The 27,377-nt window shown below is 49.6% G+C and overlaps 2 protein-coding genes across 5 annotated transcripts in view; both read left to right on the top strand.

The window, feature by feature from the left end:
* The first annotated feature begins 348 nt into the window (after nucleotides 1-348).
* On the top strand, nucleotides 349-21,626 carry PDCD6 (programmed cell death 6). 4 transcript variants are annotated; one of them, XM_047848425.1, is made up of 6 exons: nucleotides 349-554; nucleotides 1,520-1,581; nucleotides 10,686-10,730; nucleotides 11,736-11,888; nucleotides 17,318-17,427; nucleotides 21,065-21,626. In XM_047848425.1, the coding sequence occupies exons 1-6, from the start codon at nucleotides 460-462 to the stop codon at nucleotides 21,161-21,163; spliced, it is 564 nt and encodes a 187-aa protein (XP_047704381.1). In that variant the 5' UTR covers nucleotides 349-459; the 3' UTR covers nucleotides 21,164-21,626. The 4 variants fall into 4 exon arrangements, with proteins under 4 accessions (XP_047704381.1, XP_047704380.1, XP_047704384.1 ...); XM_047848424.1 differs by having other exon boundaries at nucleotides 11,736-11,894; XM_047848427.1 differs by lacking the exon at nucleotides 349-554 and adding an exon at nucleotides 810-1,125 and having other exon boundaries at nucleotides 11,736-11,894.
* Nucleotides 21,627-21,752: 126 nt separating this feature from the next.
* The window catches only part of AHRR (aryl hydrocarbon receptor repressor), a 102,424-nt gene continuing 96,799 nt past the window's right edge, over nucleotides 21,753-27,377 (top strand). The window contains exon 1 of the mRNA XM_047848418.1: nucleotides 21,753-24,319. The gene's annotated coding sequence lies outside the window, so the exon portion shown is untranslated. The remainder of the gene's footprint in view (nucleotides 24,320-27,377) is intronic.

Below are 27,377 nucleotides of genomic sequence, written 5' to 3'. Positions count from 1 at the left end.
CTAGCAGGGCAGGACTAACCCCTAACCCTAACTAACCCTAACTCCACCCCGGGCTCGAACCTGTGAGATCACGACCTGAGCCGAAAGCAAGAGTCCCTCGCATCCCTTTGATGACTTTTTGATGCAAAACTTAAACACGCTGGGGGGAAACCGCTGTCGCCTTGCGGGTGTAAGCGGTACCTGCGCCGGGTCCGTGGCCCTGGCAGCGCGCACGCGTAGCGCGGGATCCGCGCCCCAGCGCGCCAGGGCGTCGGTGTCGCTTAGCAACGGGGCGGCCAGGCCTAGGCCGCGCTCCAGCTGCCAGCGGGGACACGCCTCCTTCCAGCGTTTCCGGAAGTGGCGTAAGCGGTAGGCCCCGCCTCAGGAGAGGCGGAAGTGGAGCGGCCGCCAGCCTCCAGCCTCCAGCCCCCAGCCCCCAGCCCCCGCCTGCAGCCTCGGCCCGGCAGTGCGTCTGGGCCCATGGCCGCCTACCCGTACCGCCCGGGCCCCGGGGCCGGCCCTGCTGGAGGCGCGGCGCTGCCAGACCAGAGCTTCCTGTGGAACGTTTTCCAGAGGTGAGGCCCGGCACCACCCAGGCACTCACGAGGCTCCACCGGTCTCCCCTACGTTCTCCTCGGCCACCCACCTCCCGGCCTCCTTCCTGGCTTCCCCCCCCCCCCCAATGCCTCTTCCTGGCTCCTTCCGGCCTCCCCCCCCCACGCCTTTTCCTGGCTCCTTCCGGCCTTCCCCCCCCCCCCCCCACGGCTCTCCCTGGCTCCTTCCGGCCTCCCACTCCCCAACCCCCCCCCCCAACCACGCCTCTCCCCAGCCTCTTTACTGGCTCCCTCTGGTCTTCCCCTCGGCCTCCCTCCTGCTTCCCTTTGGTCTCCCGTCACCCTGACTCCCTTCCTGGCTCCCTCCGGCCTCCCCCTTGGCCTCCTTCCTGCTTCCCTTCGGCCTCTGGCCTCCTCCTTCCTGGCTCCCTTAGGTCTGGCCCCGACCTCGTGCCGGAAACCCCACCTTCCCCTAGGCCCCTGTCGAGGTGCGGAGCCCGCTGCAGGTGTCCAGGGGATCGCGGCCCCCACCCCTGAGCCTACAGCCCAGGGGATTGCTGCTCAGGGAGGGTCTTCGGGACGCTTGTTTAAGGTAAACAGAAACACAGACTGCTCCAGCGCTGTTACGTCCAGCAGCTGGGAAAGAAGCTGGAGACCGGCACTGCAGCATATTCTGTCCCCGGGTTGCCCTTCAGAGTGAATGAGTGACCAATGGTCACGGAAGGACGTGTCTGAGGCAGTCTTTTTGCTGTTTATGAAAAGGAGAGAATTCAGACTGTCCAAGGGAAAGAAAAGGAGAAAGGCTTGACAAGGCAAAAGGAGCCATCTCTTTGGGAGAACCTTGTTCCCATGCGGATGCGAGAGTGAGAGTCCTAGCTGCCTCCAGAGTTGACCTAGGCTCGGCAGAGGAATGAAGTGTTTATGCTTGACATGTTTTGCTTGTCCTGCTCTTTTATTCACCAGCTTAACTGGTCTTGATTTTGTAGGGTTGATAAAGACAGGAGCGGGGTGATATCGGACAACGAGCTTCAGCAAGCACTCTCCAACGGTGAGTGGGACCTAGTCGTCAGGACTTCTGCTGAACTTTGAGCCTGACCCACCTGTAGTAAATAACTTCTTTTCCCGAGTACAGAGGAGTTATGAAGGCCTAATTACTGTTACTGGCATGTGGTGGAGGTGCTTCTGATTTATTTTGCCAGTGGGTGTCCTGCGCCAAGGGCCTTGCCGAGCTGTTCCAGCCCCTGCATGGACAGGCGCAGGGAAGCACTTGAGAAGTGGAGGTTAGGGTGTAGGTTTTAGGGAAGGATAGGAAGTTTAGCTTTGTAGGGCTAATATGCTTCAGGTACATTGAAGATCACTGATTCCTTTCGTGACTGTATCTCTGTGACCTCTTGGGAGAGGATCATCAAGGTGCCAAGGGCACCATGGGGAAGTGACTGGGATGTTGGGGATGTGGCTCTGGCAGGTGGATTGTGGGAAGATGGTCTTATCAGTGGGAGAATACTAGGCATTCAGACAGGGATAAAGGACCATAGCTGTTACACGGCAGTGTGTTGGGGGCTCTCCATGGAGTTCTCTTCTTGCCAGTTTCAGCCTTATTAATCCACAGAAGTACTGTTTGAGACCTTTTATTTTATTAACTACCTGGCTCTTTTGCCTTTTAAAAAATCCCTCAGATGCCACTGACTTTTCTGATTCTTAGATTTGTAGCTTGTCTTTCCAGAGGTGTGCCATTTAAGATAGAAAAGGGATCGATTCTAAGATGTTGGAAGACTCTTTTTTTAAGTTTATTTTGAGAGAGAGCGCATGTGCATGCGTGTGAGAGAGTGGGGGAGAGTCAGAGAGACAGAATCCCAAGTAGGCGCCACACTGTCAATATAGAGCCCAATTAGGGGCTCGAACCCACAAACTGTGAGATCATGACCTAGCTGAAGTCAAGTCGGTGCTTAACCAACTGAGCCACCCAGGTGCCCCAAGATTCATTTTTATTAGTAGGAACCAGTTTGATGTTCTAGAAAAAGAAAGGATGCCGCCACCACCTCACAGTGCTGGGTATCGGGCTAAAGGAGAATACGTGCCCTCATTGTGGGCACATACCAGGCACTTAGTGTGGTTTATTGCCTCGTGATTTACATGAAGTGCAGGGTTTGTATTTACAGATTAATACGTTTAAAGAACGGTACATACCACTGACTTTTTTCCCCCAGTATTTAACGTATGTGGCCACAGATATTGGTGTATAACTTCACACGTATTTATGTTGTTGAGTTTACGAAATTTTTCTTAAATTTTATTTTTAATTTTTTTTAAATTTACATCCAAAATAGTTAGCATATAGTGCAACAGTGATTTCGGGAGGAGATTCCTTAGTGCCCCTTACCCATTTAGCCCATCCCCCCCCTCCCACAACCCCTCTAGTAACCCTCAGTTTGTTCTCCATATTTATGAGTCTCTTCTGTTTTGTACCCCTCTCTGTTTTGATATTATTTTTGTTTCCCTTCCCTTATGTTCATCTGTTTTGTCTCTTAAAATACTATATAGTTGTGTTTACAAAATTAAGAAATTTCTTTATGGGGCGCCTGGGTGGCTCAGTCGGTTGAGTGTCCCACTTTGGCTCAGGTCATGATCTCACGTTTCATGGGTTCGAGCCTCATGTTGGGGTCTGTGCTGACAGCTGGGAGCCTGGAACTTGCTTCAGATTCTGTGTCTCCCTCTCTCTCTGTCCCTCCCCTGCTCTTTCTTTCTCTCTCTCTCAAAAATAAAAATGGACATAAAAAAAAAAAATTTCGTTACTCTCATTTGACAATTGTGCCTTCTTGATTCCTCGCTTGTCATTACTAATCTCTTTTCAATTTTTGTGTCTCCAGTACTTGTTTACACTTGGAGGAGTAGAAGATAAGGTTACTAGGACATGTCCGAAACAGCTGCAATCCAGCAGGCTATGACCTGGCAAATCTGGCTTAAAACTTTCTAAGTGTTCACCAAAACGTATGTCTTCACATTCTGTTAAATGTGGTCAGAGGTTCCAGAGGGTGGCCGCTCCAGTGAAAGCACCCTCAGAGGTCATGCTTCAGAGGCATTCCTTCTGAGTTCTTTTCCAGTAAGTGAGGACCAACCCTCTTTGTCCATTTGCTTGAAGTTTTGAGGGTGCTGCCCAGGTTTGGGATCTCTGTGAAACCTGCCCCTCAAGAGTGATGGTCACACTCTGACCTCATTATCATGACAGTGTCCACCTGGGGGCTCCTGTCTGAGTTCAGATCCTGGCTCTCTCGGTTCTAGGAATACGACTTTGGGCAAGGACTTGACCCTCCTGGGAGGGTCGGTAGAGGAAGTGCACGCAGAGTGCTTGGTGCAGTGCCTGACACATAGCAGGGGGACTGTGTTGTTGGCTGAGTGGAGGAGGGGTATTGTCACCAGCCAGGCCAGGCAGCCAGCTCAGGTGCCACATGAGGGGCAGCCACTGTTTGTAGGCACTGTGCCAGCATTTAACAAACCTGATTTCACATGAGCATTGTTGTTTGAGCCCCCGGGGCATGGTGGTGGGACCTAATCTGACCTATAGGGTTAGGCTTCTGTATTTTCACTAGAGGGTGTCAGTAATGCTCCTAGTTCTAGTTCAGCTGGTTGTTAAAGAATTTGGGTCTTTACTCTGTTAGAGCATAATCTTGAACTCAGCTGCTACTAAATATCTACCAGGAGGCTGTTTAAAAGAGAATGAATTTTCACAGTTGTCTAGAGGATGTTAGGTTCACCATTGCTGAGACCCTTTGAAATCAATACCTGCTCTAACCTAGTATCTGTCGGGACTGTCTCGGTGGCCCTCTGGAGGCCCTTTTATTGAGTTGCCCTGTGGGATTGCCTCAGCTCTTGTTCAAGACATGTAAAAACTGGCCTCCCTGTTCACCTTGACAGAGGCATGCCCTCTGCGGGGTGACTGCCAGGCAAATGGCCGGCTCCCTTCTCCCTAGCGGGGACGGTGCCTCTGGTGTTCCAAGCACCTCTGGTGGCTGTTCTGTCTTGCTTTGTTTGCATTTTATTAACCCTGAATCTTTTAACCAGTTAGATTTGCCTCTTCAAATTAGCTGTGAAAAAGTTTAAATTGGTGGCTGGTCAGTAGCATGAATTTAGAATTTTAAGAGGGGGATTTTACTGATCGAGTCTTCGAACCCTTTCTCATCCTCCTACTTTCTCCTCCCATCCAGTATGATTAAAATTCACTTCGTTCTGCTCTACTGTGGATATCTGCGTACATTTAAGTTCTTTCTGCAGTAAGGCAGGTTATGTATGATGCATATTCACAGAGTAGGTGGTATCATATCGCTTGCGGAGTTACCCGTTGTGGCTTTTGAGCTATAGCACAGGATTTAAACCCAGATGTGTGTTGCTGGCACCCCTCGGTGCCCGTGCTCATGTTGTGCTGTGGGTGTACTGCACAGCTAGGTGTCACAGCACCGTGAGCCCCGGTATCTTCCCATTTGTCTCCAGGGGAGTGTCCACCGCTTGCCGTGGGTCCTGTACTCCTGCCTAGAGCACCTGCCCTTCGTCAGCATGAGGGGACGCTGTGTGCACCCTGTGTTTCAGATCCCTGTCTGCCTGGAGGGGTGTGCCCTCTCCTGCCTTTGAGCCCCCTCAGCATCGCTGCTTTTTCTTGGACGCTCCCTGCTCTCCATTCCCTGTATTCTACACGATCATTGTCGTAGCTGTCTCTGGCCACTAGACTGTCCGCTTCTCGAAGGAAGGCCAGACTGGGCTCCTCTGCGCAGCTGCTCCGTGTGCCCAGGCACTGCTCACTGGACGGGCCTGTGTCCATCCTGTTCCCCCCCGACTGCCCCCCGACTTCCTGGAGCTGTTGCGGTTGAAATTTGACTTCTGATTGCTCTCCCAGTATTGGGGTTCTGTTTTCATATTAGAACTGGAATATTAGGCTATTTCAGGAAGTTGGTTTACTTGGTCTATTACTGGTTAGAAAACTGAAGATACAAACTTGTATGATTTCTCACTTTAATTAAATCTGTGCCTGTGTGCTCTCTGCTAATATCCAGTTGAAACCATCCTGAAGAAGTACTTGTGGGTCCCATACACTGACTCCTTTATAAGACTTGTTTCCATAGGAAAGTTTCTAAAATTGGCTGCTCTCAGGAAGGTTTGTGGTTAACAGGTATGAAGAAAGACAGAAGAAGACTGTTCTCTTGCCTTCGTTTTGAAATAACATCTCATAAACTCTCTTGAGTTTAGTACCTTTTTTTTCCTAATTTGCACATTATTTCTTGGAATTATGGGAATTTTATTTTGCTCAAGCCTCTTTTTTGTAGTTCTGCAGGTTTGTCTTAATATAACCTAGGTAGGTATTTTGTGGAGACTTTTTTAGCTGCACTTTAAAAAAATAATAATTCATATATTCTTTTTTTTTTAACCAAAATAGAGTTCTGGCTTTCTTGAGGATCCCATATTAAGAAGAAATGAGAGGGGCACCTGGGTGGCTCACTTGGTTGAATGACCAACTCTTGATTTCAGCTCAGGTCATGATCCCACGGTTTGTGAGTTTGAGCCCCACATCGGGCTCTGGGCTGACACTGTGGCATCTACTTGGGATTCTCCCCGCCCCCTCTCTTTCTTTCTCTCTCTCTCTCTCTCTCTCTCTCTCATACTCACACTGTCTCTCTCTCTTTCTCAAATAAATAAACTTTAAAAAAATAAAGAAGAGGGCACCTGAATGGCTCAGTCAGTTAAGCATCCGACTTTGGCTCAGGTCATGGTCTCACAATCCGTGAGTTCGAGCCCCGTATCGGGCTCTGAGCTGACATCTCAGAGCCTGGAGCCTGCTTTGGATTCTATGTCTTCCTCTCTCCCTCTCTCTCTGCCCCTCCCCTGCTCGTACTCTGTCTCTGCCTGTTCCCCTCTCTCTCTCTCTCTCTCTCTCTCTCTCTCTCTCAAAAATAAATACTAAAAAAAAAAAAAAAAAAAAAAAAAAAAAGGAAGAAATGAGAGAAAACAGACCATATAAGCAGACTGTTCCCTGCACACCAGTGCTTCTGGTCCCATCACTGCTCCTGCCCTGACAGTCCCAGTTTGGTGGGTAAGGGTGTTTGCTGCTGGTAATGCAGCAGGGACACTTAGAGGTTTACCCTCAGCTTCCATCCGCCTGTGTGCGGAGAAGGGCTGACTCCGCAATTGCTGAGTTGGGTTGCTCTGAGCCTGCTCCTTCCCAGGAAGGATTTTCATGGCCGGCTGCCTCCTGGGATATTCTGACTGACAAGGGTGTTTGGCCCACTGAGGGCCCTGAGCTGTGTGGTACCTGTTGGCCTATATAGTTGATCCCAACAGTACGATTTATGGCAAACACCTGCTTTCCCTCTGGGTCTCTGGAGCGTCCATGCCTGCCTCCCCAAGAGAAACCCTGGGTTGTAGACTGGGGAGTTCCCTAGTTGACAGTACTTCGCCTCTGTCCTCAAGACTCCTAGCTGGAGGAGTGAGGACGTCCTGTGTGGCTCCATGAGGGGGTCCCTCTGGGCGCTGCACGGGTCTCCACCGGAATTCTCCTAGTGCCTTTCTCTGCTCTTCTGATTTTACTCTGGCCTTTCATTATAACGAACTGCCTGAGTGTTGGAGTCCTAGTGAGTCATGGAGCCTGAGGGTGGTCTTGGCAACTCCAGTACAGCCTGTCGTGTCTGCTCTTCCCAGAGATGCACCCCGCCAAAGTTGCAGATAGAAACAAAATAAAGTTGGGATTCGATGGACCTGGCTTTGCCGACAAGTTTCTCCGTGACCTTGAGCACATTGCACTTCTGGCCCCAGTTTCTTCGGATGTAAAAATAGGATGACTGGAAGTTTAGATCCTTTTCCCCCTGGAGCCAAGCCCCTCTGCACCAGATCCTGCATCTGTCTGGTATAGAACTGGGAGACCATGTGTCTTCTGGGACTGAGTTTACAGCGTTTCACTAGTAGTCACTTAGATTGTTTTTAATTTTCATTGATGTAAATGCTGTAGTAATTTGACCCAGACTTTCATAGAACCAGTTTCCAGCTGTGGCATTTATCAGATCAGTGCTGTTGATCAGTATTTCAGAAAGGTCATGTTTCTGACTGTGCTATTTGAAGTTGTCATTCCAGCACTGGCGAAGTCTGGGATTTTGCTGAACCTGAAGAGACACCGAAGTTCTGCTGATTGTGTGCATTGGGTGCCTGTGCTGTGTGCCCGTCCCTGCAGGATTTGCTTATACCTCCTCATCTGTAGCTCCTCTCTGGCAGAAAAGGCCAGGAAGGCTGGGAGTTCTAGGTTTGATGCAATAAAGTGGAAAGAGATCACCAGTGATGATGTAGAAAAGTCTCATTCTGCTGCTGTTGTTGCCCCTAGAGATTTCAAGTAGTTAAGTGTCTCGATTGTGCAAATGCTGGATGTTGTGAACTCCTAACCCCAACCACTCACTAAAGCCAAAGTTTAAGCTTGTGGTTAACAGGACATAATTTCAATAAAGAAAACTCTTTGGAGAGAGTGAAAAGACAATATATTACCAGAGCAGAATGGGTTTTTTCCCCCTTGGAGAATGGAGGCAGATGCAGGTTCTTGACAGAATTTGTATGCTTGGGAGTTAAGTGGAGAAATGGTAAGGCGTCCTGATGGGGGCTGTCTCTACAACCATGGATGGTTCTTTGGGCCATTGTCACTTGCTTAGGGTGGCTTCCTAAGGCTCCAGCCCTGCTCCCAAATTATAGGTGACAAAAGTGTATTAAATTTACGTGGGAAATCACATTTCTGTATTCTTTAGTTCTTTAAGATGAAATTGAGGCAGGACACCTAGAAGTCTAGGTAAAAATCCGACAGGCAAGCTTTTGCAAGATGACCGGTTCTAACGTTCAAACATGCTGCTGTCTGGGAGAAGCAGATGGGAGTGTTTGAAATTGTAGGTGGCCCTGAAACCTGGGCTAGAGGGTTATGGAGTTGTAGGGCTTGTGAAAAAAGTCTACCTTTATAATGTACCCCCTGTTTTTAGTGAGTGTGTTAAATTGATTATTTGCGTTGTATTTTCTTACAGAAAACTGTTTTATAAACCACTTAAGACTTTCAGGCTGACGCTCAGGTGCATTTAGTGCTTAATACAGCTGAGATATTAAATGTGTGCATGTTGCAGTGTTGCAGCTTCATTGTGGGTTACTGAGCTTTTTATGTTTAGTCTGAGAACCAGGCCGCAAGACCTAACTGTTGGCTGTCGTTACCCCTTGGATTCTGTGCAGAGTCGGGCCCCGTTTGGGTAAGAAGGATGAGCAGGGGTACCAAGAGGTTGCCTCCTCCGCCTTCCCCTTGCACGATAGCCCCGCAGGAAACCTGTGGGTCTCCGTCCTTGACTCAGCGCATGGTGACCTGTTGCTCTCCGGAGCCCGGGACCCCTGCCGTCCGCAGAATCCTCCAGCATGGCTGCCAGTCCCCATGGGCCACCTCAGGGATGCGCCTTCCCTGGGCACCCCACGTGTGCCTTTCCAGGTGGCACCTGGCTTTCACCACAACAGGTGCTCACGTTTGCACACTACTCAACTGTTGCACTTGTGTTGCCTTTGTTTCAAACTTGTTTGGCCGAGTCATTTGCGAGATGGCTCGTGAGGCTTCTGCTCACAGTCAGGATGGCCTGCGGGGGCTGCCCTCACCTTCACAGATTGAGAGCGCATCGGCCTGTAGCAGAGGTGAAGGGAAGACAAAGGAAAAGTGAATCAGGAAAAGGCTTCAGTAGGTGCATTAGATTCCCTGGGCTTCTAGTCCGTGGTGGGCTGTCTCCTGTGGAAACAGCAGGTCGCTGCCTGCAGCAGCTAGCTGGGAGGGAGGGAAAAACAAATGAGGTGAGGAAGTGACACTCTCTGTCTTTAGAACTTTCTTTTCTGTTGCGTTCTCTGTAACATAGTTTTATTATACGGGTTTTCAGTAACGTGCCCTAATAGCTTCGTATACAGTCTTCTGCCCGCTCTGCCCACCCCACGAACGTCTGTGAAGCCTGCAGAAGATGCTTATCCAACCCCGATGTGCCAGGCACAGGGACAGGTGTGCCCCTGCCTTCAGGGGAAGAGCAGCCTTCACCGAGTAGTTACGGTGGCGCTTGTCCCAAAGGGGAAGCTCGAACCTGCGCTGATAGAGCTGACAGATTTAGCTCAGGGGCTGGGGGGACGTGGGGCGCTCAGGGAGGGCTTTCCTGAGGACACGTTTTTCCTGTGGCTTAAAGGAGAGGTGAAGGTGAAGGATGTGCGTGTGTTGGGAGGTACACCCCGGGTCTGGAGAGGCGCGTGCGTGAGCCCTGAGGTGAGCAGGCACAGCCTTTGGGCGCCGCAGCGGGAAAGCCCAGCGTGGAGGACGCTTCCCTTTGGAACCATAGTTCCGAGCGAAAGGTCACGATGTGAGGTCAGGGGGTGGGTCTCTGTGAGAAACACGGAGTTTTATACAGAGAGGGAAATATGAGGTGTTTCCATACAAGTGGGGTGTGGGGAGAGGCCCTGCTTTCCCTCCACATTAAAAACACTTTTTTTCCTTGTTTTTAGTTAGTGTAAAAATTGGTAATGGTGTAAACCACTCTGAAAACAGATTTGGGGGCGTAAAGGTATCTAGTGAACATTTCATTATCGGTTGATAAACGGTTCTGTCAGATTCAGCAGTCTCTCTATGACAAATATTTGGTAATATCCCCATTACTATACGGAAGTGGGTCCCAGGGTGCCACGGTCTGCTTTTTCACACTCGCAAGGAAAATAACGTGCAATCTTAAGAGAAGACTTTAAGGCATGGTTGTACGGTATGTTTTTCAGTATACCTCTCAACTTACCTGGTGGCTGAACGCCTGGAAAACTGAGTGTATATTAAAATGCTCTAAAGCCGTATCTTGTTTACACAGTAAAGTACCCAGCTTCACGTCATTATAAACAGCTTGGAATGTTCGTCTGTTGGGGCCAAGGGACTCCTGCACAGTGTGGGATGGGACCCCAACCGTGACGTGCTTACAGCCCCCCGTGGTCATGGCAACCAGAAATGTCCCCTGGGGACAGTGTCCCTGCTGAGAAGTGTGGTGCCAGGGTCTTCCCGTGACCCCCAAATTACTTTTGTTAGGTTCAGATGGTACAGATTCGAAACCTAGAGCTTGCTGGTGTCTGACTGTCATTCCTGTCGCTTATTTTCAGGCACATGGACTCCATTTAATCCAGTGACTGTCAGGTCAATCATATGTAAGTAAAGGTGCTGTTGTCCCGCCTGTGCAGGCAGGCACCTGTCCTGCTTCATCCCGGCTGAGCACTTGAGCTCATTGTCTGACGTGTCCTTTCACATCCCGGTTCTGAAGAGTTCAAGTACCTACAGGACCGGCGCGCTTCACACACCGTCCGTATCTGGCACGATTGTGGACTGGCGGAAACACCCGATACTAGTTTTTGACCTGATTTTTCATTCTGTGCGCTTTCACTGAATTATAGTGTACTTCTGAGCAGCCAAGAGCGCTCATGTTTCAATCTTCCATTAGCGTCCCTTCCTGAAAAGAAACCAAATGATTTGTCATTTTCTCAGCAGTAGTTCAGACTGAGTTCATATATATGTTTTTAGCCATTTTGCAATTACATGGAGATGTAGTTGTAGGTTCTTTCGTATTTGGACCCAGAATTAAGCTGGGTGTTTTTTTTGTTTGTTTTTTTAATGAAAAGCAAGTCTTCCTAAGAGAAAACACCTAAAGCCGATAGAGTCTTCTTGTCACTGGGGTGGGCCTGCGCTGGTGGGTGTAGGTCCTCTGGGAGAATGGAAGTGGCGGTGCCCGGAGTTGGGCCCAGTTCTGGGAACTGAGAGAGTGGAGGGGCTCCTTCAGTCTGCACTTTGCCTTCTTCCTGGCAAAGTGAGAGTATCCACCAGGCGCCGTGTCTTTGTAGCCTGCTTCGCTGTGAAGCGTTATTTCTGCTGTGGCTCTGCCCGTGTTTTCTTGCCCTTCCCTCTTTACCGTGTGCCTCACGTCTGTCTAACGTGGCTTAGGGGCTGTGGCTGGAGAGCCAGCCGGCAGAGGTGGTCTGGCCCTCCCCGTCAACGAGTGAGCATTTCTTGGCCGTGGGCACCTGCTGGCCGAGCACCGGCCTGACCCCGAGGCGGGTGTGGCTGTGGCTGTGGCTGTGGCTGTGCTGTGGTCGAGCTGCTTGCTGATGACCGACGAGATGCCAGCTGCTGCACACCACTCACATTCCTTTCTGTCTCAGCTATGTTCGACCGAGAGAACAAGGCTGGCGTGAACTTCAGCGAGTTCACTGGCGTCTGGAAGTACATCACAGACTGGCAGAACGTCTTCCGCACCTATGACAGGGACAACTCTGGGATGATTGACAAGAACGAGCTCAAGCAAGCCCTCTCAGGTTTTGGTAATTCACTTATCTTGATTGTATAGCATGTTTCATTTTGGAACCTAGGTGCCATTAATGCTTTTTTACTTGGTTCATTTTACTGATTTTTTTAACTATGACTTTTTTTGGCATACAGATTTATACTTTGATACTTTTTATATCATGAAGGCTTATATTTGACCTGAAGACTTTTATGTGGGTTTTTTTCACATCCAAAATGAGATAAGGGCTATGCAATCATTTCTCACTTGTGAAATGTAGTGATGTCTCACTCACATTGAGAATGAGGCAGCTTTGGAAACAGTTTAACGTGAATAAGTGAAAAGAAAATGTCGAGCAGCTCATATTTCTTGATACATCACAACACGTGGCAGGATGATCCAGACACTCGTCAGAGATGATTCTGTAAGCTGCAGACACAGTGTCGGCAGGCATGCAAGTGCCCGTTCTCAAGTGCGTGCAGGCTCAAGTGTGCTGTGCTGCTGGGAGTGTTCACACGGCCTTCCAGAGTGGGTCAGTGGGCCCTCTGATGCGGGGGTGTGGGTCTGAGAGGAAGGTGGGATTTCTGGTGTGTAGGGCTATGCAGACATGGGGTATTTGTCCGGGGCTTGTGGGAGTCTCACCCAGAGTCTGGTGTGTTTGGGATGGTCTCACTCAGCCCTGTGTTCACTGGGCCCCTATTACAAAACCCCTTCTATATTTTGCTTAAAAGTCTGCTTATAAATGCCAGCTGGAAAAAAAATAAGGCAAGTTTGTTTATAATGTACTATTTTTTTTTTTTTTTTTAATAATATACTGTTATGGGTTGCCTGGGTGGCTCAGTCGGTTGAGTGTCCAACTTCAGCTCAGGTCATGGTCTCGCGGTTCGTGGGTTCGAGCCCAGCGTCGGGCTCTGTGCTAACAGCTCAGAGCCTGGAGCCTGCTTCAGATTTTGTCTGTCTGTCTGTCTCTCTCTCTCTCTCTCTCTCTCTCTCTCTCTCCCTCCCCCCCCTCCCTCCCTCCCTCCCTCCCTCCTCCCCCATGCTCTCCCTCTCTCTGTCTCTCAAAAATAAATAAATGTTAAAAAAAAATTTTTAAGTTAAAGTTATAATAATATACTGTCATAATGTATAACATACGTCTAGGTATTTTGAGTTTTAATAATACAAAGGACATTTTTAGTTCTTATGTTAATGTGTTATTAACTTCTGTCCTTCCCCCATTTTTCCTTTGGGCACATACTTCATGGCTGTCCTTCTCTTTCTCTTAGTTTGTTGCCTTATGAATTCTGGTGGTATTCAGTTAGAGGCCCTGGGAATCCATAGCACGTTTGTGTTCTCAGCTCACTGGGTGTGGGTCAGGGTTAGGGCAGGACTTGACCTCAGGTTCTCTGCATTGGGACTGGGAATGCTTCTGACTTTGCTCTACCGATAGGTTGGGGAGAAGGTCAGGCTGAATGGAAGATCTGGGAGGGGTGGCTGGCAGCTGTCCACAGATGGTGGTCCTGGGGCTGCAGGTAGCTGGAGGCCCGGCTGGGCTGAGGACAGCTTGGGAGGAACCTGCATCCTGTGAATTACTTCCAGACAAGTGACCTTAGGTGTCAGGGAACATGGCATTTTCTAAAGTTGTCAGGCCCAGAGCCCTCTTTTTATTCAGTGCTGGTGTCCAATGGGTCCTTGGAGCTCACAGTGGGAATGCTAGGGTGGGCCGTGCCACTGGCCTCTCTGACCTCCGAGTGCCCATCAGGCCCTGGCATCTGCAGCCATGGCTGCATGGTCACAGAGGTCATGTGGCACTTCCTTGTGGTAAGGAGCCAGCAGGCCCTCTTGGTCTGGGCAGGGCCGGGCTCCTTCCTGACTTCTGAGTGCTTTCTGGAGAAAAGTATTCTGTGGTGCGTTGTAGTTATTCTAAAAGCTTCTCCCTGTAGTTGGTTCTTGATTTCTGAGAGCCTGCTCTGGATCCATGCCTTCTATGAAAAGGAACATTGTTCTCCTTTTCACATAGTCATCACTTTGGAAGATTTTCTGTAGTAACTGAAGCAAAGTCTGTTCAGTTTTGACTCCTAAGGACAGCTCTCTTGCCCTGGTCAAACGGGGGGGCTGCATTTCAGCTCTGCATGTGTGTGAGGGAGTCTGGGGGTGGGGGGCAAGCCCCACAGCGTCCTCCGACCTCTGTCAGCTCCACTTGATGTCTCAGGCTGGTCCTGGTGGCACTGGGTCACCCTCACAGGACCCACGCTGGGTATGATGGCTCACACATCCCTTTTGTAAACCCATTTCTAGTATGTGCTATGCGCCAGGTACAGAGACCTGGAAATAAAGAGGTGTGTGGGGCATGGCCTTCACACTCCTGCTAGCGGGGAGCTGACCGCTCCACAGTGGGGGTCTGCTCACGTGCAGGGCGGTCCTCCCCTGTGGGCAGGGCAGCCGGCACGGGGCTGCTCCCTCTCCCTCCACCCAGCGTTTTCTGGTGAAAAGGTTATGAAAGTTATCAAGTGCCAGGACCCTCCATTCAGTCGTCACCCATCCCGGCCGCTACCATTTTCATGCTGCATTTGCTCTGTCCCCTGTGTGTGCCAAGGCTGACGGGGCCTGTGCGCCGTGGTCCCAGCACACTTCATTCCGTAGCGTTTCCCTGGGGCGTGTGCACTACGTCCACGAAATCCGCACCATTGACCCGCCTTAGAGGTTAACCGTCCATTTGTGTGAGTTAGGGTCCCCGCAGGTCCACAGGCAGCCCCCACCCCTTTTTCATGCCATTGGCTGGTTGTAAACATGGGTCTGTCCCTTGCTGCAGTCTCTGTCCCCTGGAGAGTAGTTACTGAAGGTATGCTTTCATGCCAGGCTGCTGAGAATAGGTGATGTGGGGTCTTCAGGGTAGCTCTGATGTCTCACCCCTCCTGTGCCTGTTAGTTCTAAGGAGAGAACTTCATTCTCTTAAGGTCAGGGTGTGGCCCTGTGGTCAGTGTGTCAGGTCTGAAAGGGCCCAGTCCTGACCAGGGTCACAGGCTGGGGCTGCACATGGAGAGCACCTCTTTTTTTTTTTTTTTTTTTTTTTTTTTTTTCCATTTTATTTAAGTACAGTTGACAATGTCATGTTAGTTTCATGTGTACAACATAGAGATTCGACAACACTGTACATTACACGATCTGAGTCACCACGCAGTGTTCTGACAGTACAATTGACTATGTTCCCTATGTTATACTTTTCATTTCCTGACTCACTTATTTTATAATCTGAAGTTTGTGCTTTTTAATCCCCTTCACCTGTGTCACCCACCCACCCTCACCTCCTCCTCTTTGGCCACTACCAGTTCTCTGTAGTTATGAGTCTGTTTCTGTTTTGTTTGCTCATTTGTTTTATTTTTAGATTCCACACATAAGTGAAATCATTTGGTATTTGTTTTTCTCTGCCTTATTTCTCTGAGCGTGATACCCTCTAGGTCCATCCATACTGTGACACATGGCAAGGTCCCATCCTTTTTCATGGCCGCATAATATTTGTGTGTGTGCGTGTGTGTGTGTGTGTGTGTGTGTGTGCACGCGCACGCACGTGTGCACACACCACATCTTTATCCATCTTTCGATGACCACAGGCTACTTCCATATCCTGGCTACTGTAAATAATGCTGTAATAAACACAGGCACGTTTATATATTTTCGAATTAGTGTTTTCATTTTCTTTGGGTAGATACCCAGTAGTGGAATTGTTGAATCATAGGATAGTTCTGTTTTTCACTTTGTGAGGAACCTCCATACTGTCTTCTAGAGCAGCCGCACCAGTTTGCATTCCCAGCGACAGGTGCAGGAGGGTTCCCCTTTCTCCACATCCTTGCCAACACCTCTTGTTTCCAGTCTTTTTGATACCAGCCATTCTAACAGGTGTGAGGTCATCTCATGGTTCTGATTTGCATTTCCACAGGGCACCTCCTCTTAATTTATGAGGGTGGGGTTATCACTGTGTGGGTTTTCACTGAAGGAAATTCTTAGGGAACAGTCTGCTCCCAAATTTTGCCTCTTATGGAAACATCCTTTTTATAGTTTGTTTGTTCATCATCCGTTTTTCTGGTCTGCCTTCCTTTGGTTTTGTTCTCACTGCGATACTATTGAAGAGCAGGGAAATTGGAAGTTAGTCCCAGGGATGATAGAAGTTGCTTCCATTTTCTGTACAGATTGTGGAGATCCAGCCTGTATGTTTGTGACTAGGCCGGAGAGCGGCACCGCAGTGGCCGTTGTCTGCTGTCCACACCCTGGATGAGCTCAACCCTCACCAGCTTGGACCTCTTATTGCCCACAGGCACAGGTGCCAAGTGTGAAGAGAGGAGACTCGTAGGGGTCAGGGAGAGTGGTTCCCATTCATTACCTGCTGTCTCTGTTTTCTAAGTCATGGGTCCTGTTTTCTAATCAACTGGCAGGGAAGGGGGGGCCCTGGATTTAAGTCACAGACGCATAGAGTATGCTGACCACTCTGGAAGGGTGCTGTCATGTGTGTGCATGTTTGAATCATTTTGAGAAAAGTAAGTGCTTTTGCAGGTAATTAACTGTGAAATTCACTCAGATAATAGGTGTATATATATCCTCGCAAAGATTCCAACAGGACCGAAACCAGTAAAAGTATTTTGGCCCCTGGATCTTCTCTCCTGAATAAGTAAGGACACCAGAGGCACACAGGTAGTGGGATTAGTAGGGAAGGAAGTAGATGTCTTCATTTAGAGCGGCCACGAGGGGTATCCCACAGGCACATGGCCGTTGTGTCTGTCTTTAAAACCACCTCCCTGCTGGTGACCTCTTCAAGACCTATTCAGTAAATTGGAGGTGGAATCAGTGACTCTTCGTCATAATATCTGATGGCCCTCAAGTTGTTATGAACCTTGTGAGGCTGCCTTACTCCATATAATCTTTTACTGCCTAATGTCTGTGCTACTTGATGTATAGGAGTACCTATCAGTTAATCTGCTGCTTCCCTAAGTTTACATTTTGTTTATTTGGAAGCTTTCGGTGATGTTTTATCTTTCAAATCTAAAATGAAACTTACCGTTTGTAAAATGATAACTTCACCGTATTCAGGGAATGAAGCCTTGGCCGCCCTGCAGGGTGATTTTTGGGGTGCAGCACAGTAGGGTGAGTATACTTGATGTGAACTAGTGAGCGCACGTAAATGACCTGCTGTGCCTGACAGCTCTGGCCTCCGGGTTACACTCACCCTTCCAGGAAGAAGCGGTGGTCCTCAGGTCAGCTACTCACAGGACTGCAGATGGGGAGTCATGGGAGGGATCGCAGAATGATGGCTTTGTTCCTAGAGTGCATGTGAATGCATTTGCGCCTTGTGTTTCCACCCCCAGCCTCGGCCATTTGTTATCAGCTGCTGTAAGAGGCTGTGGGGCCTTTTGGAAGGAGAATGTGGGTGTTGACGGGAATGTCTGCTCTCCTGGCCCTCTCTTCACTCTCTGTTTTCTCTTCAAGGGTACCGGCTCTCTGACCAGTTTCACGACATCCTCATTCGCAAGTTTGACAGACAAGGGCGGGGGCAGATCGCGTTTGATGACTTCATCCAGGGCTGCATCGTCTTGCAGGTAATTGGGGCTCCGTGGAGGCTCACAGTGAGCTGAGCTGTGGAGCAGGACGGGAGTGTCTGTGAAAGCAGAGGAAAAGGGAGGTACCTGCATTCTGGAATTTGCAGTTTAATGGAGTAAGATCAGTTTCTGGAGCTTATAAAAGTTTGTCTTGTCTGTGGAGAAGCAGTTATTCTGTTAGGTGGCGGTATGGCCCAGTAGTGCACTGTGTCCCTGTGGAGACCCTGTGCGGGTCCATTCGTTTGCAGACTGTTTTTGATAAATACGGTGTAGGGCTGTATATGTATTTTCCTTATGGTTTTCCTAATCACTTTTTCTTTTCCTAGCTTAGTTTACACAATACGTACGCAAGGTATGTGTGAATTGGCTGTTTTTGGTAAGGCGTCTGGTCAGCAGCAGGCTATTGGTAGTTAACGTTTTGGGGCATCAGAGTTCCATGTGGATTTCGACTGCTCCAGGGCCTGTTGCCCCCAACCCCTACATTTTTTGGGTGGGGGCTCAGCTGTATTAGCAGTCCATTCGGATGAGGTCATGTCTTCCAAATCCAGTGGGTTATTTACATGTGTTCTCTGGTACTTTTGTTGTGTTTTCATTCTGAGGAAGAGGATAAATTTTCCATTTTGATCTTTACTGTGCCCTCCCTTTTTGAGTGAGGTCAGCTGCAGGGGCAAGAGCCGGCTCCTGAGCACACGGGCCTTGTTCCCATGTTGCGGCCACTGCCAGCCAGCATCTGGTGGAGCCCGTGGAACCCACTCACCCCGTGCTTGGTGTTTCCCTCCTGTGGCCTTGCTTCTTGAGCTGGGAGAGAAACTGGTGCGGAGGTTGAGGACCCTTTTCCAGAGACCGAGGGCAGGAGTGCCCGAGTCTGCCCTGCTGTGCCCACACAGTCCCTGCTGCTCCTGTCTCTAGGTGAGGATCCAGGTTACGTAGATTGAGGCTTAGAAATGCAGTGGACCAGAGATGCCTGGCTGGCTCAGTCGGGAAGTATCTGACTCCGGCTCAGGTCATGATCTCACGGCTCGCGAATTCGAGCCTCGCATTGGGCTCTCTGCTGTCAACGCAGAGCCCACTTCAGATCCTCTGTCTCCCTCTTTCTCACAAAAATAAGCAAACATTAGGGGCACCTGGGTGGCTCAGTCGGTTAAGCATCTGACTCCGGCTCAGGTCACGATCTCACAGTTCATGGGTTCCAGTCTGGCTTCACGTGAGCCCTGCTTCTCTCCCTCCCTCTCTGCCCCTTGGTCACTTTTGCGTGTGCTCTTTTTCTCTCTCTCAAAATAAACAAACAAACATTAAAATTTTCTAAAAAACTGCAGTGAACTGATAAACCCATAGATAGCTTTTAAAGTTTTTATTGTGACAAATGAGAAAAAAGTAATAGAGACAACAGTGTGATGAGCCCATGTGCCCCTCACTCAGACTCAACAGTTAGCAGCTGATGGGCAGCTTGATGTCATACCTGCATAACCGTAACACTCCCCGCACCCCTTACTCTGAAACAGATTTGGGCCATGGAAAGCAACTGTTTTATCTCTACATATTTCAGTAGGACTTGCAACTAGACAATGAGTCCTGGTAGCTTATACATTTTTTTTTTTAGTTTTAACATTCTTATTTATTTTTGAGAGACCAGACAGAGCGCCATCAGGGGAGGGGCAGAGAGAGAGAGAGAGAGAGACAGACAGACAGACAGACAGACAGACAAGGAATCCGAAGCAGGATCCAGGCTCCGAGCTGTCAGCACAGAACCGGACGCTGGGCTCCAACCCGCGAACCGTGAGATCATGACCTGAGCCAAAGTCTGACGCTTAACCGACTGAGCCACCTATGCACCCCTGATCCTTGTAGTTTGAATTCCGGTCGGGTTATGTCATATCAGCTCTAGAGGCCGCTGAGAAATGTCAACACTGTGAGGTTTTTAAATATAATTTGGAATTTGGGGAAACATTCTCTGGGTTTTTTTTCCCATTAGAATTCTAGATCAGTAAAAGTGAAGTTTCTGTGGCATGCTAAGTGCAGCACTCTGTGACTTCCTTGCCGATGAGGCAGGGAAAAGCCCCATCCCTGTTCAGGGCCTTGTTGGAGAGCTGGGTCTGCTGACATTTGAGCTGTGGCTCTCTGAAATGGGGAGAGCCTTACCCCATCTCTGCCTCAGGGTTTGGTGAGGCTGGGTTACACTTCTTTTGCAGTGTTGTCTGGACACTTAAAAAGGTGTAATGTAAAAATCTCCTTATTCTCTGCATCTGAATTGCTCTAGGGTTAGACTTTTCATTTGAGGTTCTGTCCCATAAGTAAACATCTGATCCTTATATTTCTTCTTGAGCAAAGGTCATTTCGTGTAGGGTTTCAGTAGCTGGGGTAATGTGATCTGAGTCCCACAGGGAGCTCGCCCAGCGCCTCCGCACACCTGTGGGCTGAGGACAGGCCAGCCAGGCTCTCCTGCAGCCCCTGCCTCTGGGCCCCATGCTGACCTGGACTTCTGCTCCCACCCACACTTCCCACATGACCTCAAACATGGGGCAGAGGTGGGCAAGCTACAAGAAAAAAGTCCTGAAAAATGTCTTCCATCTGCCTTTTTCCAGAAAGAAAAAGGCTTTTAGAAAATTAGTTTTACAAAAGAACATGAAAATTTGTAGAAATCTTGGGAAAATACAATTAAAGTATAAAGAAAGATTTCCAGTTGTTCTTCAGGCCGGGATTAACTGCTGCTGGTGTTATTGGAGTTGGTTTCACATTAGCGTCTCACGCGTGTTCAGATGCTCCTGGCCACCACCCGAGTGGACAGTCAGCTGTGTCAGGAGCCCCTGTTATTGTCAGCCATTTAATCTGCCGCAGCACCCGAGGGCCGGGCTCCAGCCTGCTCTCGTGACGAACCCGTGTGTTGTTTCCTTTTCTCGTCCTGAGGAATTGTACTATGCCTGCTTCCTTTTGTCATTTACAATTCCTTAGGCCTTTTGTGGTTGTCCAGCTGTCATCTGGAACAGCACCCCTCTAGTTGTCTCTGCTTTAGGGGGCAGGGGTCTCCCCTCTGCTCCTGACCTGCTGTGGGGGAGTCAGGCTTGTGCACAGACTAAGGTGGAGCCTTCTGGGTCGGGTGTGCGCGAGGGACCCTCAGGCTGGTACAGGGAGACCTGCCTTCTGTGCTCTGTGGCTGAGGCTTCCTTCATCTGTTGGGAGCAGGTTGTAAGCGAGGGGCTCAAGTCAGGGCCGGTTTCCCTGTGTCCTGAATGGCACGTGACCAGAGCCGAGGTAAACGTTTGAGTAACCCGCACGAGGTTGGTCATAGAGCAGGGGGAGAGGACCCAGGTTTACCACTGGCCCACTTGGGGAACCAAGGCCTGGACCCAGGGCTGTCGTGTATAGCCTGCAACCCACCCCTTGATCTCTTAACCACCTTCCTGTATCCACCCTCCCACCTGACCTCGGCATCCCCCATGGTGGACAGGCCTGAGAGGGTGGTCAGGGTTACCCACCCATGCCTCGCTGCCCTGGTCTCCGTCAGAGTTGGGGTCGTCTGGAGACCTGGATTAATTTGGGTTCCTAAATTTTTTGTTTTGTTTTGTTTTTTACCAAATAACATTTTGTTCCTTCGGTTAAAAAAATATCAAGATCTAAATGACTGTTGTTTCTTCCCCAGAGGTTGACAGATATATTCAGGCGTTACGATACGGATCAGGATGGCTGGATTCAGGTGTCATATGAACAGTATCTGTCCATGGTCTTCAGCATCGTATGACACTGGCCTGTGCAAATAACAGCATGACTTACGGAAGGAAGACTAAAAATGCCAAATCACCCTTTAAAGAAACGGAACACAAATGCAGCTAGATACTGTTCTTTCTTTAGATTTTATATAATTAACATTTGGGGACCTGACTGTACATATGTGGATAAGCTGATTAAGATTTTTGCAAATGTAACAATAGTTATAACTCACAAACATTTGATTTGAGACTGTTCAATTGTGCCATGAGGTAAGATATAATAATGTTTCAAGTGTCTTGCATGCAAAAAATTCATCATGTGCATTTCTAGATAGCTCCAGTTCTATAGTGGAAATACTTTTATTAGCCAATAAGAATTTAAAAATAATAGAGAACTTGCACAGAGGCTTTTATGTGCCTTACATTTTTAAAACAGGGTTTATTGTATTTGTTTGAATATGCAACATAAGCAATAAAGCAAATGCGCACCCGGTCCCAGACGGCTCAGATATACTCACGTGGGAGCTCCCAGAGGTCCGGGACCCCTTCTGGGGCGTCCACCTGACTCTGCTAACGGAATCCAAGGAGACCACTGTCCTCTGTGACAGGAGTTAGTTTAAATTTCATAAAACTTCTTTGGACATAGAAATCCAAATTCGGTCTGGAAGCGTGTGGGTTTCTGTCACTTACAGTGATTCAGTCCTGCCCTGTGAGGATCTGTTAACTGTGGTTTTTGAACATGAAAGCGGGGTGCAGACAGCTGGGATGGTCCCCCACGTCACCTGCTGTCGGCACACGGCCATTCCCGGGGGGACACTCATCCTGCGCCTGTCAGAGTCCTCGGAGCCTGCTTTCTGCCCCTTCCCTCTAAGTGTGCTGCCCCAAGCCAGAATTTGGGGTGGGGGTTGTGAAGACATTCAGATGGGCAGTGGTGATTTATAAATGGGTCTGGGACATCAGAAGTTGGTGTCCCACAGGGGTATGTTGGGGGCTCGTGTTGGTTGAGAGGGGGCCCTTTTTGGGTTTATCTGTGGCACCAGATTGCAGAGGTCAGAACACCACTGACCACAATATGTGGGGTTGGGCTAAAGAATCTCTGGGGCTCATAGACTGGCCTTGTGAGCTCAGGGTGGATAGCAGGGTCTTTGGGATTTCTACCACTTTCCATGTTGGGTGCCTCTCCGGACATCAACATGCTCATGGTGCAGCACCAGCACACGACCCCAGGTTCTGTTTCAGTCAGCTCAGTCCTCTGACCCCAAATTCCTGACTCCAAGAGGCTTTCAGACCCATGGCCCACACATCCAGGTGTTCTCTCTCTGGGTTCTCGTAGACATCTTGGACTCCGTGTCTCCCAGCTAATAAACCCTATGCCCTCACTCCCCAGCCATGGGGTAACCTCTGCTGCCTGCCTGCCTGCCTCCCCTCCCCACACCATGGTCCCAAGACGTGCCTTATTTCTTCCTTGCCCCAGGCCTTCAAAGACCCCAGGCTTGGAGTGAGGGCGGCCTGTGTGGCTGTCTCTCAGCCTCACTGTGCTCTGTCCTGTGCACATGGGAGCCCCTGTGCTCCACATGTTAGCTTTGCCCGTCCACCCACCTCACCCCCTTCCCTGCACCTGGACCCCCCTCGATCTGGCCTTGGTGAGGCACCTGCCCCCAGTACACAGGTGGTATTTAAGCTTCATGAAGGCCAGACAGCAGACCCCGAGAGGCCTGTTCTCTCACTCTGTTCTCAGCCACAGAGGGAACTGTAAATGTGTCATGAGTTCTGTACCCCCGATTCAGGGAAGCGAAAGAAAGGTATGCAGAATTTTACAAAGAAAAGGTCTCATCGAGGATGGCTAAGGGTCTCCTCTTCCATCGGTGCAAGGAAGGGCTGTTGCACTAATGCAGATAGTGTGGGGAAGACAAACAGTGCATGGTACAGATGCACAGGTGTGTGCTACTCAGGTATGGTGCGGATATCGTGTTTGGCGCAGATGTACTCAGGTGTGATACAGGTAAATTCAGGTGCGTGGTACAGAAGCACTCATCTGCGGTACAGACGCTCTCAGGTGTGTGCTATAGATGCTCTCGGGTGTTTGGCCCGATGGACTCAGTCAGGTGTGTGGTACAGAAACAGATGTGGCCCCAGCCCTCCCAGTGGGAGGCCAGGGTTTGGTCAGCGGAGGCACATTGAGGAGTGGGCAGTTTGGGAGGTGGTGGTCACCAGGGACTTGGGTGGCCAGTCAAGGCTTTGGTGCGTTGGGGGTGGTGGTGGGTATGTGGCTGTGTTTCCAGAAGGTCTAGAGGCAGTGGGGCTTAAGGGCCGGAGGGTCCGCTGGGGAGTCCAGGCTACTTGAAGAGAGCAGATGGTCCCGAGGGCCCCAGCCCTGCCCAGGCCGCCCCATCAGGGTGTGCGGAAACTCCCTTCGATGCGCTGCACCCACATGGTTCCCTGCGCCGGGAGCCAAACCCGGCTCCGAGAGCCGTCATTCGGCCACACGGGGGCAGTGCAGTCACGCCAGGCAGGGACGCCTGCCCTGGATGGCTCCTCCACAGCATGACCCATCGCGTGCCCAAGGACACGCCAGCACAGAATTAACAGAAGCAGCAGAGAAACTGGAGTGAGTGGGGCTTAAGGTCTGAGGGCAGCAATACCTGTCCTGGAACGTTGTGAACAAAGACTTAGGCAGCTTTTCACTTACTACTTTGCTTAAGCTGTGCCCTGGGTCCACTTAGACATGGGTGTTTGGGATGGGCAGGCAGAGCTCCCCTGGGGAAGACGGCCTCCATGAGGCCAGGTCAGCTGCCACAGCCACCCGCAATACCTGATCACTTGTCCTCTGTCCCCATGTGCCCTCCTCCCTCCCCTCCCATGCCTTATTCCCTGTCCCCAGCCTGCACTCCCCCGTTCCCCCTTCCCTGGGCCCTTGATCACCTACTCTCACATACTCCCTCTCTTGCCATTTGAATGGTGTGTTGATGACCCAGCTCTTGACTTGACTTACAGGAAGACGAAGAACCTGCTGGAGACACCGGATTCTCAGCCAGCTTTAGCCTTGGGCTCTTTGTGAAGAAAATAATCCAGGAATGGTCAGAAAGGCCTGACTTGTGGCCACAGCTATGGTCACACTAAAGTTAACCTAGCCAACTGGGAGAGCCACTTGTGTCAGTCCAGAGGAGCCTGGTCGAGGAGGAAAGCAGGTGGGGGTCTGGGGACAGAGGAGGGCCTCCGCAGGGTGGGTGAGGATTGAGGCCCCTCCTGGGGAGGGGAGGGGCTGCAGGCGAGCAGATGTGCCCTCCCTCCTGTGTTGCTGAGCAGTCTCCGTGGATCCTCCTGTCACCTGAACCCCTCAGTTCCCCCAGGCAGGGGGGCTGTCCTGCTGGGCAGCGTGGGCCTCCCTCATCCCTCACCCTCACATCACCCGACAGAGGTGGGCCCAGGAGTAACCTGGGGTCCACAGCTTCTCCATAGCATTACTCACGGTTGCACACGTGAGTAAGTGTGTGTAAATGCGTGTATGTGATTGGCCAGTGTCTGACGCCCACTAGAGTAGAGGCTCCAGGTGTCTGGCCCGTGTCTGCCTCTAAAGCTGGACCATACGTACCTGGTGGGTAAATGGGTAAAGCTGGGGATTCTTCCCTCTTGTGTGTATATGTGTTAAAATATATATAGCAACAAAACTTACATTTTTACAGTTTTAAGAGTACAGTTCAGTGGCATTAAGTACATTCACAGTGCTGTGCAGCCCTCACTCCCATCCGTCTCCAGAACTTCTCTTTCCAAACTGCAACTTTGTCCCCATTAAACCCTAACTCCCAGCCCTGGCACTCACCATGTTACTCCACATCTATGGATTTGACTCCTCTTGGGACCTCATCTCAGTGGCAGTATTTGTCTTTTTGTGCTTGGCTTGTTTAACTGAGCATCATAACTCCGAGGGTCATCCACATCATAGGTGTCAGAATTCCCTTTCTAGGCTGAATAATATTCTAGTGTTACTATGGAAATGGAATGGAAACCCCACATTTTGCACACCCATTCACGTGTTGATGGACAGGCTTGTTTCCACGTTTTGGTGGTTGAATTATGAACATTGGTGCACAACTCTCTCTTAAGGTCACTGCTTTCAGTTCTTCGTCAGACGTCTGGTTATGTACCCAGAATGGTAGATTGCATGGGAATTCCGTGTGGACTTGTCTGAGGAACTTCCATACCATTTTTTATAGCAGCCACCCGTTTCACATTCTTCCCAGTAGTGCACAAGATTCTCATTTCTCCACGTCCTCGCCAAGAGTTGTTAATTTTTGCTAATGGTCACCCTAATGGGTGTGAGGCGACATCCCCTCTTGGTCTCCACTTGCATTTCCCTAACGATCAGTGAAGTGGAGCATCTTTTCATGTGCTATTGGCTGTTCATTTGTCTTTGGAGAAATGTCAGTGTCATGAGGCTTTTCTCCTGTTTTCTTCTAAATGTTTTCTCGCTTATTTCAAATCTTAGATTGATTTTGAAATAGATGTATGGAGTTAGGTAAGGGTCTAACTTTTTTTTTTTTTTTTTTTTTTGCATGTGCCTATCCATTTTCCTTACCACCATTTGCTGGCAAGACTGTCTTTCCCCATTTAATGGTCTTTGCACCCTTGTCAAACCTCATTGACCATGTATATGAGGGTTAATTTCTCTGTACTCTATTCTTCCATTTGTCTATACTTACCTCTTCATTGATAAAAATTGGAGACAGAGGAGGCCCATAATTTGGCCAAGGTCACATGATAAGTGGCGGTCAGGCTTCAGTTTGGACAGAGGGCACCCTAGACCATGCTCTTTCATGCATGGACATGGGGAGTGTGGAGGGCACATCTGACCCTGTCCATCCTTCCCACCAGATGACACTACAGGCCAGCCAGACTGGGCTTCACCTTGTTTAAAAAAGGATCATTTCTGCTCACAATTCAGAGGGTTTTAAGATAGCAAAGTTCCTCTTGAAATTGCCTTCAAACGATACAAAGAACCAGAGAGGGAAACAAAGCTTCAGGGTCTGATGGTGCGGGAGACTCCTGGCCCCAAGTTCCAGGGAGAAGCTCCTCGTTCCTACAGAATGCAGGATGGTACGGGAGGGCAGTGCCAGTGAAGGGGAGTAGGGCGTAGGCAGGGGGACAAGGGAAGGCTTCCTGCAGGGCAAGCCCTTCTGTCCCAGGGCAGGAAGTCAGAGAAACTCACCACTTGAGAACATGTCTAATTAGGGCAGAGCCTCACTCTTGTAGGAAGCAAAGAAAGTTCACTTGACATTTGTAAAAGAAGCAACTCAGGAACCAGAAGAAACATCTTAGAACCCAATTTACAGCCAGTATCTGAGAGATGACCAAAGATATGCATCCATTTAAAAAAGAACTATAAGCTTGGTTTGCAAACATAATTCGTTCTGGAAACATGCTTGGAATCCAAAACGCTTGTATATCAAAGCAAATTTCCTCGTGAGAAATAATGGAAACTCAGATGATTTGTTCCACAACCCCAAAGCATTCATATAAAAATGATCACGGGGCGCCTGGGTGGCGCAGTCGGTTAAGCGTCCGACTTCAGCCAGGTCACGATCTCGCGGTCTGGGAGTTTGAGCCCCGCGTCGGGCTCTGGGCTGATGGCTCGGAGCCTGGAGCCTGTTTCCAATTCTGTGTCTCCCTCCCTCTCTGCCCCTCCCCCGTTCATGCTCTGTCTCTCTCTGTCCCAAAAATAAATAAACGTTGAAAAAAAATAAAAAAAATAATAATAAAAATGATCACAATACTGTAATATACAAAATAATAAAGAAAATACAAGATAGAAAAGTAAACTAACACTTACCTTGGAAAATCTTCGTGGCTGGTGTGAGGGAAACGAGAGAGGAGGGTTATTGGGAGGACTACTTCCACTCTCACTAGTGGAATCCCTATCTGTTGGCTCAGTGGAATCCTTTTCTTTTCGTGCACCTTTAACAAGGAACCTATCCAATGACACTTGCTTCTGCCTCCTTTTGAGGATTTCGCGGAAATGGGACATTGCATTGTTAAACAGATTCATTGCTCGCACTGCTACAGCCTTGTTCGCGTGGTGCTTTTCTAGAAAATTTTGCACTGTTTCCCGCATTTTACACATCTCTTTGATCTCATTTGAAGCGAGGGATTCCTCGGCCTTTTTCTCCTCCTCCCCTGCAGACGAGATCTCCCCCATAACCTCTAGCTCTTGCTCGCGATGCAGATTCATCAGTTCGTTGGTGGTCGGCT

This window comes from Prionailurus viverrinus, unplaced genomic scaffold, assembly GCF_022837055.1.
Source record: "Prionailurus viverrinus isolate Anna unplaced genomic scaffold, UM_Priviv_1.0 scaffold_63, whole genome shotgun sequence".
Taxonomy (NCBI): domain Eukaryota; kingdom Metazoa; phylum Chordata; class Mammalia; order Carnivora; family Felidae; genus Prionailurus; species Prionailurus viverrinus.
The sequence above is the reverse complement of the archived record's forward strand: the minus strand, read 5'-3'. Positions and strand labels throughout refer to the sequence as shown.

What these genes read in the sequence shown, in the direction of transcription:
- PDCD6 (XM_047848424.1), top strand. Translation starts at nt 460, where the DNA reads ATGGCCGCCTACCCGTACCGCCCGGGCCCCGGGGCCGGCCCTGCTGGA. An exon ending in TCAGCAAGCACTCTCCAACG is followed by an intron (nt 1,582 to 10,685) that starts GTGAGTGGGACC and finishes GCTTATTTTCAG; the next exon opens with GCACATGGACTCCATTTAAT. An exon ending in AGGGCTGCATCGTCTTGCAG is followed by an intron (nt 17,428 to 21,064) that starts GTAATTGGGGCT and finishes TTTCTTCCCCAG; the next exon opens with AGGTTGACAGATATATTCAG.